At 36.6% G+C, this 16,467-nt stretch overlaps 1 protein-coding gene across 3 annotated transcripts in view; it reads left to right on the top strand.

The window, feature by feature from the left end:
* LOC134652840 (uncharacterized) overlaps window positions 1-15,940 on the top strand; it is a 74,738-nt gene extending 58,798 nt beyond the window's left edge. Inside the window, exons 7-8 of one of the 3 annotated variants that reach the window (XM_063508030.1) lie at window positions 13,478-13,576; window positions 15,343-15,940. In XM_063508030.1, coding sequence (XP_063364100.1) covers window positions 13,478-13,576; window positions 15,343-15,663 — 420 coding nt within the window. In that variant the 3' untranslated portion in view covers window positions 15,664-15,940. The remainder of the gene's footprint in view (window positions 1-13,477; window positions 13,577-15,342) is intronic. The other 2 variants (XM_063508028.1, XM_063508029.1) reach the window with 2 other exon arrangements.
* The last annotated feature ends 527 nt before the right edge of the window (window positions 15,941-16,467 follow it).

Here is a 16,467-nt window from a genome sequence, read left to right as displayed (position 1 = left end):
TTACTTATGCAGTTCTTAGATCTTTAAAACGTGAGTGATATTGCAATATTTTTAGGTGTACCCTTTATGTGGCCATTAAACCCTAACTCTGTACCAAATTTCAGCTCTCTGAGTTTATGGGAAGTACTAGTTCTATTCTGATGATCATGAGTGAATGAGTGTCATAAATGCGAAACTTTGCTTTCGCTTAACTTCGGAACTAAATGACCTACAGACTTGAAATTGGATTTTAAGTATGTGATTATAACTTACTGGATGACGAAAATTTCTGCGTTCTGGTCTTATCCAGAGGTTCTCAAATAGGGGCCTGAAAATGCGGCGAAATGGTTCCAGTAAAGGATGGTACGGCAGTGTTTGCTTCGCGCTCGACTTGGCGGGGGCACTGCCGTGCCCCAAGATCATGATTTTATATTCTAAATAATATTCCTAGATTAAACATGCAGTCTGGGTGCCGTATAGGCGTTACGTACAGATAGAAGTAAATTAGACAAGAAACTACTATGTTTCTTGTCTAATTTATACCTGATTTTATGCAATAAAATCTTACAAATTTAATTTACTGCCGCATAGTCTTGGTATTGGACGATACCCGTATTTCTTTTAATGTGATCTAAATCATCAGGTACAATTCAGCTGCTATGAATAAAAAAAACCGGCCATGTGCGAGTCTGACTAGCGCAGGAAGGGTTCCGCACCATTACGCAAAAACCAACAAAAAAATAACGTTTGTTGTATGGGAGCCCCACTTAGATATTTATTATATGCTGTTTTTAGTATTTGTTGTAATAGCAACAATAGAAATTCATTATTTGTGAAAATTTCAACTGCCTAGCTATCATGGTTCATGAGATACAGCCTGGTGACAGACAGATGGACAGCGGAGTCTTAGTAATAGGGTCCCGTTTATACCCTTTGGGTACGGAACCCTAAGAAAGATGTTTTTAAAGGTAGGATAAGGAATGGCTCGATATGGTGTATTCCTATTTCTCCCCGCCGGGCACAGATGGGAATAGGCGCTTCATTTAAATCCCCGTTTATGTCCCCGCCTCATGTATCGCGGCGGTCACGTTGGGCAGGAACAAATGGGGAAAATACTCATGTTTATTTTCTGTTTTCGAATTATGTTTAGTATGTGGTTTCAGTGTCCGAGTTACTACCAAGACTTATGGTGTTTTTAAAAGTTCTTCTGATATTTAAAATTTGCATTTATTATTTAGACGGAAATTAACAGATATTAATATCGTTTGACACAACGCTTGCCGCACGTGTTTAGCAAATGCTGACAAAGAATTCACCACGCCACGACTTAATCCTATTGTTATTACCAATGAGTAATAAATGACGGTCTCAAGTGGAAACACGCCTGCAACTTTCTGCAAATCTAGTGATAAGCGTAGGACTCTTTTCTTACCTGCAGTAATTTACTATCTCATTCACTTTCCGTAGGTGTGAAAGAGATAGCACACGTATGACCTCAAGGCTGATAGGAATCATAAACAAAATACATACATACTTAATACGCAAAGAAATATACATTGAACCATCATAATTATAATTTCGCAGTTTACTTTATATGTAGCTTCATTATAAAATTATCATCACCGTTTCGAAGACTTCAAAAAATGTACCTATCTATCACAATAAAATCTTTTACGCTAAAAAAAAATTCAAATCAATCCGACCATTGAAAAGAGGGGTGAAATTGAAATGGATTATGTATTGTATATTTAAACACGTATCATCGTTGTTTCTTATTTATTGATAAAGAATACATGTTTTTGGTGCAAATCTAAATAGAAAAGTCACACTCTTTTAATATGTCAATGTTTTAAATGTATAAAATCAATATAACTAAACGGAGAAGGTTTTAATACCGAACATTCATTTTACTATCTATCTATAGTTAACATTCTAATTGAATAAAACGTTATTTAGAATAATCCTACACCTGGAATAAATATTCCGTTTTTTATTTTTCATTTAATAAAATAAAAGTGACATGATTTATTAACTTTTATTTTATTCTAAAATAACGAGTGTAAGAATTATTCTTATTCAAATCGATTGGAATAAGAATAAAATGTATGTTCTTATTCTTCTTCTTATTCAAGTTATTTTTAGTCCAACTCTGAGACTTGAGACTTAGTATGCTTTTTACATTCCAACAAAACTTTCTTCTCCAATTCACGGGATTTTTTTAAACCCGAAAGAGTAAAAGGAATTAAGTAGTAATGTACGTATGTAGTATAAAAATGCAAGCTATATCAATATAAGCCAGAAACCCAGAACGCCTGAATTAAAACTTGGGAACATTTAACTATATACCTAAAGGAAAATACGTCAGGTCTTCTAAATGTTTAATAGAGTAAAAAAAAATGTTTAACAATAAAATTAAATAAATAAATGCTTATGACAAAAATTAATGAACAATGGTTAGGTTATGTTTAATAAACAAAATTAATAAAATTAAAAAAATAAATAAAATAAATAAAATAAATAAAATAAATAAAATAAATAAAATAAATAAAATAAATAAAATAAATAAAATAAATAAAATAAATAAAATAAATAAAATAAATAAAATAAATAAAATAAATAAAATAAATAAAATAAAAAAAATAAATAAAAAAAATAAAATAAATAAAGTAAATAAAGTAAATAAAGTAAATAAAGTAAATAAAGTAAATAAAGTAAATAAAGTAAATAAAGTAAATAAAGTAAATAAAGTAAATAAAGTAAATAAAGTAAATAAAGTAAATAAAGTAAATAAAGTAAATAATGTAAATAATGTAAATAAAGTAAATAAAGTAAATAAAGTAAATAAAGTAAATAAAGTAAATAAAGTAAATAAAGTAAATAAAGTAAATAAAGTAAATAAAGTAAATAAAGTAAATAAAGTAAATAAAGTAAATAAAGTAAATAAAGTAAATAAAGTAAATAAAGTAAATAAAGTAAATAAAGTAAATAAAGTAAATAAAGTAAATAAAGTAAATAAAGTAAATAAAGTAAATAAAGTAAATAAAGTAAATAAAGTAAATAAAGTAAATAAAGTAAATAAAGTAAATAAACTAAATAAAGTAAATAAAGTAAATAAAGTAAATAAAGTAAATAAAGTAAATAAAGTAAATAAAGTAAATAAAGTAAATAAAGTAAATAAACTAAAATTAATACAATAAATACAATATATACAATAAATACAATAAGTAAAATTAATAAAATTAACAAAATTAATAACAAATAAAATAAATGAAATAAGTAAAATAAACAAAATAAAAAAATAAACAAAATAAGTAAAATAAACAAAAACATTAAAATAAGCAAAATTAAGAAAATTGACAAAAATAACAAAATAAACTATTATAAAATATGTAGTTAATTTATTATTAACAATTTTTCTTAGTATTTGACTGACGGCACATCACTAAATACGAATGTAGCAAACCAATAAGCAACCGATAATAAAGGTTACCATAACTGAATAAAAACCGGTTAAAAACCCCTAACAAAAACCCTAACGCGATGGGGTTTTGAGATTAACTCGGTTAACGGTTAAGGTTACCGTTTCAATAAGCTTACCGTTACAATCAGGTAACAGTATGATAGGGTTACCGAATGATAAGGTAACCGAATTGATTGGGTTACCGAATGGATAGGATTAAGCGTAAAGAGGGGTTTTCCGGTCCTTGCTTCAGATGAAAACGGGGTTTCTATTGTTTCCCAGATAGTTTTAAGCCATAATGTATTGTTTGCTCGAATTTTCGTTAGTCATAATTCATTTGGTTCAGAAACGCGTCACTTTTCAGGATTGCCATAAAACAAATCTAACCTAACCTAACCTATCTATAGGATAACCTAACTAAAATCTTGAAATGTTAACGGTTTCAGTTTTATGAGTAATGATAATATGACAAACAATACATTATGACTTAAAACTTTATGGGAAACAACGGGACCCCATGAAAACGTCCTTATTGAAGCATAAGGACCCTTAGTTTATGGAAAGCCACATATAACAACCAATTCGAGGCTACTAGGTGGCAAAATACGACTCAATACGAGTAGGTAGGTCAAATACACGAGAGTAAGGATTTATATTTGGCCAAATATTCTTGTGACAAAGTTATTCTTCCTCGCGTTATCTCGATTTTGCCACGGATCATGAGAACCTATTGTTCGCTTGACAATTAATCTCAAGGATTGGCGTAGGCACTAGTTTTTCCGAAAGCAACTGCCATCTGACCTTCCAACCCAGAGGGTAAACTAGGCCTTATTGGGATCTGTTAGGCTGTTAAAGTTTAAAGTTACCTACTCGTAAGTCTCGTAACACAACATATAAGTTTCACATAACAAAATTACTTACATATATGTCGGCGAAGGATGGTCCCGATGGCGGTGGGCGCGTGGGGGTAGTACCTAGATGTATTACTTCACAGCCAAAATAGTAGGTATGCTACCAACGCATGAAATAAATATTCGGACTCATTAACCATACTAGTGCCTACTAATATTTCAGTACTAAATTATGAAAAGAACTAATTGCTATTAGAATGTTGACTGGTTAAATTAAAAATAAAAGATCACATGAAATCGTTCAAATCTTTATTTCAGTCAAACTAAACCGGTTCCAACCCTACACCTCTGACCCGAGAAGATTTAACCCGGCAACAAACTCGGCGGGACACATCTTTTCAAAACAACACATAGTTTCTTTATCTTACAAAAGTAAGCTTATAATGGCACATAAGAAATCAAAATAACACTTGGAATAAAACACTTAGCTAAACGGTTAAAGAACGTGAGAATCTATAAGCTTTCAGAATAATCCTTCAGGTGTAAGCCTTCAGGAACGTAGCGAATTAGGCACGAGCTTGGCTAACGTCCGATCTCTAGCGCGGTCCGATCAAGAAGAAGGAAGCCAGTTCCAGCGGCGGAGCCAACCGCTCCCGCCTCCAATTCAAGTTGGTAAACCTGCCTGACCAGTCTACCAACATAACGACAAAAATGCCTGCCCGTGCCTACGTTCACTCAAGATAGGTACACATCTTGACGTTCCAAAGCCTTCTACCTGTCATTTTAGTTCAACAATACGCCAAACATTGCTAATCGATTTTATACAGGCGTCTAACTATGAACTGTAATGCTGCAATACGTCTTTCTGGTGTCTCGCTCCGACATATATATATATATATGTCGGAGCGAGACACCAGAAGGACGTATTGCAGTGTTACAGTTCATAGCTTTAAACGCCTGTATAAAATCGATTAGCAATGTTTGGCTACATATTATTTGCTTGTAACGGAATCCTAAAGTTGCGTAGAGAGTAACGCCACCATCTATTGGCGTATTGATGAACTAAGATGACAGGTAGAAGGCTTTGGAACGTCAAGAGGGGTATCTTGAGTGAAGGTAGGCACGAGCAGGCATTTTTGTCGTTATGTTGGTAGACTGGTCAGGCAGGTTTACCAACTTGAATTGGAGGCGGGAGCGGTTGGCTCCACCGCTGGAACTGGTTTCCTTCTTCTTGATCGGACCGCGCTAGAGATCGGACGTTAGCCAAGCTCGTGCCTAATTCGCTACGTTCCTGAAGGCTTACACCTGAAGGATTATTCTGAAAGCTTATAGATTCTTACGTTCTTTAACCGTTTAGCTAAGTGTTTTATTCCAAGTGTTATTTTGATTTCTTATGTGCCATTATAAGCTTACTTTTGTAAAATAAAGAAACTATGTGTTGTTTTGAAAAGATGTGTCCCGCCGAGTTTGTTGCCGGGTTAAATCTTCTCGGGTCAGAGGTGTAGGGTTGGAGCCGGTGTAGTTTGACTTAAATAAAGATTTGAACGATTTCATGTGATCTTTTTATTTTTATCGAATCCGATTCCATCGTAAGATCGTTGTTATTTTGATTATCTAGTACTGAAATAATAGTAGGCACTAGTATGGTTAATGAGTCCGAATGTTTATCTCATGCGTTGGTAGCATACCTACTATTTTGGCTGTGAAGTAATACATCTAGGTACTACCCCCACGCGCCCACCGCCATCGGGACCATCCGTCGCCGACATCAGCAAGTGGGATAGATGCGGAGTTTCATGTATTGCTTACACAGCCACCTGGGAGCGTGGTGTATTTCTGGTGACCTACATTCCATAATCTGGACACTTTGTAATGGTAAGCTCACGTGTCTAACCTTGATTGAATGGTGAGTGTAATTCATTGTTATTTGGTGAGAATTATTGTGAAATTGTGAATTATGATTGAGGCAGTCGAGCATAGCGGTCGTTACGTGACGTCATCTCTGGTATCGCCGCGTTTCTTTACAATTAATTTTTGTAATCCATTTAGATCGAGGCGATCTCGAGTTATTTTGATTTGAAATCCATACTGTTAATTAAAACCAAGTATTAGCTATCACGACGTGATATTATTTCATCGCTCACTTGTGAATCTACCCTCAATAATCGATTTTTCATGAAAATACAATTAATTTTTAAAATCCATTTAAATCTAAGTGATCTTAAGTTATTTTGATGTGAAAACCATATTGTTAATTAAAATCAAATATTGTCTGTCGCGACGTGATATTATTTCATCGCTCACTTGTGCATCTACCCTCAAAAAAATTTTTTTTTTCATGAAAATACAATGCACCGTTAGAAATTGATCCTGCTGATTTGCCAATGCATAGGATTATGTAATCTTTGCCCTGTAACGTTTAGTAATTAATAAAATTGCGACAAATTATTGCTCGTAATGCCGTGATAGATCACAAATCGTGCATACTATGGAAACATGAGCTACGCATATGAAAATTAATGTTACAGTGTCCTGCAGCCAGAGCCGAGCGAACTTGCAGACATCATACCATTACGCCCGTGGCACAGAAGCAGCTGTGCAGTATCTTCTGTGCTGGAGATTTGGAAATAAAAGGACAGGTTTCGTTCTAATTGTTTATTAGTGAATTTTGTTTTGAGTGTAATGGCGAAGCATAACAGTCGAACGTAACTAGTATGCTGTCACTTTTCGTATTGGCCCATTTTACCGTGTTACTTATTTTTGGAACACGTGTTTGGGTGTTCATAGAATGAAATAAAACGCACTCATTGAAGTTTAAATTTTATTCTGAGATTTTTGAAGTCCCGTATACATTGGAAACATGTTTTTTTTTTGTCTCTGCTACCTTGCATTTTATAAACCTTTTGAGTTTAGCCTGCATACATGATAAACCTGATACCGTGCAAATGATGATTTCAGTAACAGCCAGCTATGTTGAACCACATCGTGTCTCTCGCAAACTGCCGCAGCAACGGCAACGGCAAGCGGAAAGGATCAGCCTCCGTGCTTGGGTTGGACCTCACCACCACCACCTTTGACTTGGTCGCGTGCATCATACTTTATTAAGCTGGTGAGCAGTTCCCATTTTGTTGGGATTATTTTGAGATGTTTTACTTCTGCATAGAAGTCTTGAGCGAGTTTCTGTTGTTAAAGCTAAAGAAGAAAGCTATCTTTAGTGATTTTGATCAGTAATGTTCAGTTTCAGTTGATCAGTTGACGCTGATAGTACCAATGGTTCTGAGTAACATGATTTAAAGACCTGTTTTTATTTTCTTTTTTTTTGGTTTCACTGTTAACATTGTTTTGCTTTCGACGGACTGAAAGCTTGTACTTTCGTAGGACTGAAATTATGCCCGATGGACTGGGCACTACTGTTTTGCTTTCAATAGATTGAAGGCACGCCCGATGGACTGGGCAATACTGTCATGCTTTCGATGGACTGAAGGCATGCCCGATGGACTGGGCAATACTGTTTTGCTTTCGATGGACTGAAAGTACGCCCGATGGACTGGGCACTAGTGTTTTGCTTTCGATGGACTGGGTATTGTTTAGTGACCGCATCAGAAGTGCCGGAGCATGTAAGAGGTGCACGTGGTCTGCTTTTTATGTGCAGAATGCTCTTTGCGAGGAGTAGCACTTACGCGGCTGAGATGGTTACTTCTGACGAGGGTCTGGTATCTGCCGAAGGACTGGCAATGCACCGAAGGACTGGTGTTGTTTTGTTAAAAATGAATTCCCGTTTATGTACTGTGTTCATATGAGTAAAATTGGAACTATCAATTCAGAATGTTATTTATTTTAAGATGTCTTACAAAAATTTAGATCACATATGACCAATTTTTTTTAATGCCAGATAATTTCCCCGTAAATTGATATTGACGACAATAGTAGTGATACTGTCGAGCAATGAATTAGAGCTGTTGTGATTTGTGTTTTTGATGTTTGGGATTGTTCTGTTTTCACATAAATTTGAGAGTATCCGCCAGATGGAGGCGATGATTATTGGAGTGTATCCGTTAGATAGCGGCGATGATTACTGATGATTATTTTTATTTAGTCGTTGCTCGATGGACTATTTTTGACTAGAGAAATGAGGATTGTTAAAGTAATTTTGAACAATTATTTTTTTTCTGGTTTGATTGATAACAAAGTTTGATTTTAATAGTAATTTGAGTGAGACCCAAATTGTTGGTCAGGAATGACCGAGCGATGAGATACTGTGCTGTATGTTTTGTTTCAGTATCAAATGCATACACCCACACACGAGGACGTGTGTAGCGCAGGACGGCCGTGTCGGAGCGAGACACCAGAAAGACGTATTGCAGCATTACAGTTCATAGTTAGACGCCTGTAAAAGTCGATTAGCAATGTTTGACTATGTATTATTTGCTTGTAACGAAATAATGAAGCTGCGTAGTGAGTAACGCCACCATCTATTGGCGTATTATTGAACTAAAATGACAGGTAGAAGGCTTTGGAACGTCAAGATGTGTATCTTGAGTGAAGGTAGGCACGAGCAGGCATTTTTGTCGTTATGTTGGTAGACTGGTCAGGCAGGTTTACCAACTTGAATTGGAGGCGGGAGCCGTTGGCTCCGCCGCTGGAACTGGCTTCAGTCTTCTTGATCGGACCGCGCTAGAGATCGGACGTTAGCCAAGCTCGTGCCTAATTCGCTACGTTCCTGAAGGCTTACACCTGAAGGATTATTCTGAAAGCTTATAGATTCTCACGTTCTTTAACCGTTTAGCTAAGTGTTTTATTCCAAGTGTTATTTTGATTTCTTATGTGCCATTAGAAGCTTACTTTTGTAAAATAAAGAAACTATGTGTTGTTTTGAAAAGATGTGTCCCGCCGAGTTTGTTGCCGGGTTAAATCTTCTCGGGTCAGAGGTGTAGGGTTGGAGCCGGTGTAGTTTGACTTAAATAAAGATTTGAACGATTTCATGTGATCTTTTTATTTTTATCGAATCCGATTCCATCGTAAGATCGTTGTTATTTTGATTATCTAGTACTGAAATAATAGTAGGCACTAGTATGGTTAATGAGTCCGAATGTTTATCTCATGCGTTGGTAGCATACCTACTATTTTGGCTGTGAAGTAATACATCTAGGTACTACCCCCACGCGCCCACCGCCAGGACCATCCGTCGCCGATATATATATATATTATGTACCTAAACATATTACTTTTCTAAAAAAAGGACTGAAATCTAGTGCTGCGAAGAAACGGTATTTTTGTTCGGCTTTTTTGTTGCTATTTTGGCATATGGATACATGGTAGAAGAAGTAAGTATGGAATCCTCCTCCGTTTTGCGTGGTCCGACGCACCTGGCCGGGTTTTCGCGATTTTCCGTCAATGTCTGTCAATTAGTGTCCGACCGAAGGTTCGGTTTCGGTTTCGGTTTCGGCCAGTTTCGGCCAAAAAATCATGTTTCGGCCGTAGTTTCGGTTTCGGCCAAAAAACGGCCGAACCTTTCGGCCGGGCCGAAACATACGCAATGGTACTTCGTTCTATGAAACTAAACTATATGACAAAGACCAAAAGTTGTGGAACAAGTAAGACAACAATATTAATACATATACTGATTTATGTATACAGAAATTAATCGGTTTATTATTAAACACAATTCCACTAATGATGGCGCCACTGAACGGTTGACCCAGTCTTAAGAGGCTGTCAATACCTAAAACGCGCACACTGTCTACTTGTATCGTAGTAAATGAGATAGCACTGTCGCATGTTACTGGGCCTGGGCAAGGGAATAATAAGAAAACTCATCATCTTCCTCGCGTTATCACAGCATTTTGGCCACGGCTCATGGGAGCATGGGGTCCACTTGACAACTAATCCCAAGAATTGGCGTCGGCACTAGTTTTTACGAAGGCGACTGCCATCAGACTGACCTTCCAATCCAGAGGGTAAACTAGGCTTTATCGGGCTAGTCCGGCTTCCTCAATGGTAAATATCAAATGATATTTCGTACATAAGTTCCGAAAAACTCATTGGTACCCCCCGGCTGGTTTGTAGTGTTTGTACCTGCGACCTTTGGATTGAAAGTCGCACGCTCTTACTCACCGCTAGGCCACCAGCGCTCAAGGGTAAGAAAACTATTGAAATAAAAATAAATGTGGATTATTTGTGTAATACTACTCGTTAGCGGTTTAGGTATAAGTAAATGTTTTGACAAATTGATTTTACTTATGTGTCTGAACACATAAGTCAAGAAATAGAAGACATTAGAACCGTTTAATGGTGATTTTAAGACCAATCTTTGCAATTATTTTCTATCAAGCCGATGTCGTTCAATTATGTATCGAGTGCGGCCACGGTCTTAAAATATAATAAATATTAACATAGGTATATATAAATATATTTTTTGCTTTACTAAATCAAATAGTTTTTCTTAAAAGGGGCTACCTGCGGTTTTCATCGATTTTTGACAAGTTGACAAGTTTTGAATCGTATCTCCTACTTTTGCACTACAGACAGATTTTTATAAGACAAACTGCTATCGGTTCTTCAATCTTTATCTTCATTATTGTCTACCGGATTTTGAAAGAAATTGATACTCACTGATTTAAACTTTCACGATTTTTACACATTATTAAATTATACAACGGGACTTAATCGCGTATCTAAGTTTTAAGATTTACCTCCGACGTTTCGAGGACGGCGTTGTCCCCGTGGTCTCGGAGAAGACTGGCTTAAGCTTTTTGGCTTGGCTGGCTTAGTAATTTCAATCGGGACGAGGGTTTCAAGATCTCATCCACATGGAATCCAGTCATTAGTAAATGTAAGCGTAAACGAATATCGACAGTCGATAAATCGAATATCGTTAGTGTTGTGTGTCGACAGAGTGACATCCCTAGTGCGCAAAACGTTCAAGCGGATAAACAAGACCAAGTGCGGGTAGTTCGAAAAACTCGCGCGGTTAGACGATGCTGATGTCAACTTAAGCCAGTCTTCTCCGAGACCACGGGGACAACGCCGTCCTCGAAACGTCGGAGGTAAATCTTAAAACTTAGATACGCGATTAAGTCCCGTTGTATAATTTAATAATGAGAAATTGATACTATTTTATGAATTTTGTAAACATTGTCTAAAATAACACTTTTTTCCTATCTAGATTGCTGTGAAGAATATTACTTACCTATACGAAATCTACATATTTGGGTTCGTCTTTGACGTGTCGTAAAACGTGTCTAGGGTTTTAATTTTAAACGAATTAACACAAAAGTTATAGCCAGAAAATCAGTTTGTTGGCCTTAAATTGTTCAACTTTGATGCCAAATATCTCGAAGACAATGAACTTTGAAGTAAATATGGAATACTATATTTCTTAAAGCCGTTGCTGTTAATATGATAAGCTACAAAAAACATAAGAAAACTAAGGGATTCCGATCGAAGGTCATTGGCGTGGCGGAGCCCCTTAAGTAACATCAATTTCAAGGACATTGGGTGTTGACAGCCCCTTAATATGAGTTTAAAAGCTGTTTTATGACATTTTTTCAACGATTTTAACAAGTCTTCAAAAGTTTCGGTTTCGGTTTCGGTTTCGGCCGAAACTAGAGCCAATGCCGAACATTCGGTTTCGGTTTCGGTTTCGGCAAAAAAACATGTTTCGGTCGGACACTACTGTCAATACCTTATTTCTTACGAACACCTAAAATAATAAGTTTAAAATTAATCTCAATGTCTCCAGTTTGCTGTTCATTCAAACTGACAAAATCCAAATTTCTGAGGCAATATACGACCGCTGTCTTATATAAGCCATTAAAATTCATCATGAATAACCCCACGTTGCGTTGTTATAAATTTAATTAAATAAATAATTATTGTATTTAATTTATAACAACTAATTAGGCATAGCGTCCAATTTAGAATATGACACAGGCACTAGTTCTTACGAATTTTACCTTAATTTATTAATCAAAGTACCTGAGGTAAAAGTGAGAAGAGGTTAATAAGCAGATGCACCAGCTAGTCGCCGACGCTCCGCTTCCCCCGGGATTAGCCCTTAAGCCTGCACCTAACAGACTGGCTCATAGGGGGCTATGAGCTTGCTGTTGCGTCAATTTTCATTTTTAGAAAAAAAAACTAGTCTACTAACTACTAACAACACAATAAATGCTTATTTTGCCGCATTCTTCACTATCTCTCCCTATTTCACTGCCATCTAACCCAGAGGACAAAAATATAGCTTATTGTGGCTACTGGCTACTCCGTCTTCCTCATGACTCATGATATTTTACTTCACCATAAAGTAATTGGTGTAATATCAAATGATATTTTTCACACAAGTTACAAGAAGTTCATTGCTAAGAGCTGGGGTTAGGACCCACGACGATTGGTTTAAAATTTAAACTTTATATATAATTTGTTACCTAGTAATTATACTAAATCTGTTTTCTTTTTGACATTTAGTGGTATATGTATTGCTGTATGTTTATTGTCAAGTTTTTTTTAATTCTGGACAATTGTCATATATTCGTTTTCATGATAGATCTACACCAACGCAACTGCATGTCATGTTCTTGCGGTTTATTTTTATAACGCCAAGATCGAAATTTGACTGTTAACTCCATCTTGCGTCGAGTAGGGGAATCAAAAAACTATAGAAAATAGAAATGCAGTTTACTCTATGCCATAGAATCCCCTTTTAAATGTCATAAATCCAAACATGGCGGCCATACCAATAGACAACCAAGTCTAGCGATGAAATGATTTGTTTACATGAGATTCACTGACAGGTGACACACTTTACCTATTCGACAACCCATGATTGTTCAGATTCAAATGAACTTCAACATGCGACGTCAAAAGTGGCATGTCGAATAAGGCCCCAGTGGGCCCCTTAAGATACAAATCATGTAAGAAATGTTAGGTCTACTGAACAGGGACGAACGAACTAAGAACCCCGCTTACGTAAGCGAACAACTCGCGAACGCGAAGCGAAGCGGTGCGGCGCGGCGGGCCCACGGCGTTCGCGTTCGCAACGAGATCGCTCACGTAGGACACTTCTATAGGTATCAAAGCATTGATTCACCCCGCGCCGCATCGCTTCGCTTCGCGTTCGCGTGTTGTTCACCTACGTAGTATGCTGCGTAAGAAATCGTCTTGGCAAAACTTTGACTAAGCTATTTTGCAGCACCGAGCGTCTCTATCGCGTGGCTGCCTGTCGTATGACTGCGGTGTAGGCTTTCCGGCCTACCAGCCGTGTGGATACCTTCCTCATCGTCTTAGACAGGTAATACATATTACACGATAATACACGTATTTCGTAAAACCAATAAAAATTAGTGTAGCTTGCATTAATGTTATGGAAAATATTTCAAAATTTGTTATGGAAAATATTTCAAAATTTGTTATGGAAAATATTTCAAAATTTGTTATGGAAAATATTTCAAAATAAAAATTATTTTTATTGCCCTAAGCTAAGTAATACAGTCCTCCTAAGCTAAGGGCATAGAAATTTATTCTTAAATACTTAAGCCTTGTTAATATTTTAAGTACCTACATTGCACAGCCATTATGTTGGTAAGCAAACAAAGTTAAATAATAATATAACATCCTCTATTAGATATAAATACATACATAGGTAACTTTGAAATGTATGCAGATTAAAGTAACATGCAAGAGCCAAAGAAATAATATATGTATTATGTACAAGGCAATAATATATGTATTATGTATAAGCCAAAGAAATAATATATGTATTATGTATAAGGCGTATTGCAGGGCGTTGGCGGTTCGGAGTAATATGATAACCCGCAGGTTTGCTCGTTGCTCACGTGGTGTAAAAATCACGCTATTTAAATTATACTGTCAATCCTTGTACACGAGCAGCCTGTGGGTCCGGTACACGAAACGAGCCTACAACGCCTTGCGCGTACAGTATAACAATGCTTTTAGAATGCTGATGGGACTGCCTCGCAGGTGCTCTGCATCGGGCATGTTTGTGACAGCTCGCACGGATGGTTTTCAGACTATATTACGTAAAAATATAGTCTCATTACTAAGTCGTGTGAGGTGTAGTCCCAACAGCATTCTAAGAGAAATTGTTGATAGGTATGATTGTCCGATGCTAAAACATTGGACCGAGCAGATCAAAGGTGTAGCTCAATTTGTAGTGTAGGTGCCTGCTATGCTGTAGTAGTGTAGGTAGGTATCTATATTATAAATTAGCCGAACATAAATGTATATAATGTAAAAATACTAACACTAGATTAAGATATTTGCTTGTATTACTAACACTCTATGGATACTTTTGTTTGTCCGAAATAAATAAATTATTATTATTATTATTATAAGTATATCAAAACTTATTGAACAAGATATCAAATGTTTTACGTTGTAGGTATGATTTCTTTATTCACATGTTTATTAAGGTACTACGTGATTAATTCGTAACAGCAAAAGTAATGAAAAAACTTCTGTATATTATATTTAGTATCACACAAAACATTCACGTAAAAGCAAGAAACAAATCAATCGAAAAGTAATCTACAACTTATTTCAGAAAGGTCACGAAAAGAAATAGGACGAATATTTTTTAAGGAAAAGATTTGGAACACTGATTCCAGAAAGTTCACAAACAATTAATAAATGTAATTTTAAAAGCTTTTTATCGGAGAACAACTTTCATCAGCTTTAATGTACTTAAATAAAAAATGGAAATGACGCTCGTAAATTACAAATAACGGAGACGTTTCAAAGTGATTGGTATGTTTTAAAACATAGTTACTCGTACTGCAGGTCAGGTTAGCATGTTATCTGGCGCAGTTGGTAGGGTGACGTACCTACCTAATTATGCAGTGTGCCACCTCAGTTACGAGCGTCCAGGGTCTCATTCAAAAGAGCAAGCAGTTCACTGTTCAAGGCCCAGGCATTAAGGCCACCATATTTACGATTACATTTGGCTTATGCCGTTTGATCGGAGACCTGTGACTGCAATTATAAAGTTATTATTACTAGTCAGATTTTGATATTTGTCTGATCTTACACTTTTTCCAGAACTCCGTCTTCGTCGGCAGCATGGGCGGCATGGCGCTGATCCCCGAGAGCCCTCCGCGGCGCTCGCGCTCCGTCGCCGACCTCCCCGTCCTTGTAACCCCCTCCGACCCCCCGCACGCCACCCCCCGCTCCTCACGCGCCGCCAGCCTGCACAGCGCCGTAGATCTCCGGATCTGCGTACCTTCCCCGCGGGCATCCAGAGCAGCAAGCCTACATTCCTCAGTCGACATGCCGGGGTCCGTCCAAGTACACATTCGAGGGTCTGGGGGTAATCTGAATAAGCCCAGGAGTCCAAGACGGCTGACGATAACTAATGTGTGAGATCAGCCCGTTCTGCAGTCCGAGAGGTATTAAGCTGGTCGAACTGATTTAAGAGGGAATCTTTATCAGTTTGGTTAGTTCATGAAGTGAAGTTTGTTCCTTTTGACTGCTTTCGCAGTGTAATACCTACCTATAATTGGTGTCACTGTCATGGGAGCTACTCTTTTAAAATAACCTAAAAACTAAAAATATAATATCAACGGGTAGGAAATAATGTGTTATATTCTCAGAAATCAGTCAAAAAACTGTCACAAAAATTGCAAATGTCTTTATTTTCCAACTCTCGGATTGTAGAGCTGTCGTCTCGTTACCAAGGACATCTATATCAGTAATATTAACTTGCTCATGTTTCTATCCTACCACACGTTGGTGGCAAAAAAGCGTATGATCTTTCTCTTGGAAAAAAATCGTATTCTCGAGTTAAAGTGAATTATTTTTGGAGAACTCATTCCACAGACAGTGCTCCTGAAAGAAATTTCTCCAAAATGTCATCTGCTTTTGTGTGACTTTCTTTATCTTGACGCATAGCTCGTTACAAATTCCCTAGCATGACTTGTGTAGTCACGCGCGACTCCAATTTAATCGTGCTTGACATAAGGAGTCGCGCGCGACAACACAAGTCATGCTAGTGGCATCGTATCTACGAGAACTCAATGTCCATAATATTTGATGGAAATATTTTAGGTCCACTAATATACCTAATAACGTTTTTTTGTATATTCCTTTCATTAATTTACTTCTGTTCTAGTCAAACCATGAAAACCATTAGTTTACTAATGTTTTTCTTATAAATGCCGCTAAAGG

The sequence above is a fragment of the Cydia amplana genome, chromosome 12 (assembly GCF_948474715.1).
Source record: "Cydia amplana chromosome 12, ilCydAmpl1.1, whole genome shotgun sequence".
NCBI classification, from domain to species: Eukaryota; Metazoa; Arthropoda; class Insecta; order Lepidoptera; family Tortricidae; genus Cydia; species Cydia amplana.
This window is presented reverse-complemented; position numbering and strand designations above follow the sequence as displayed.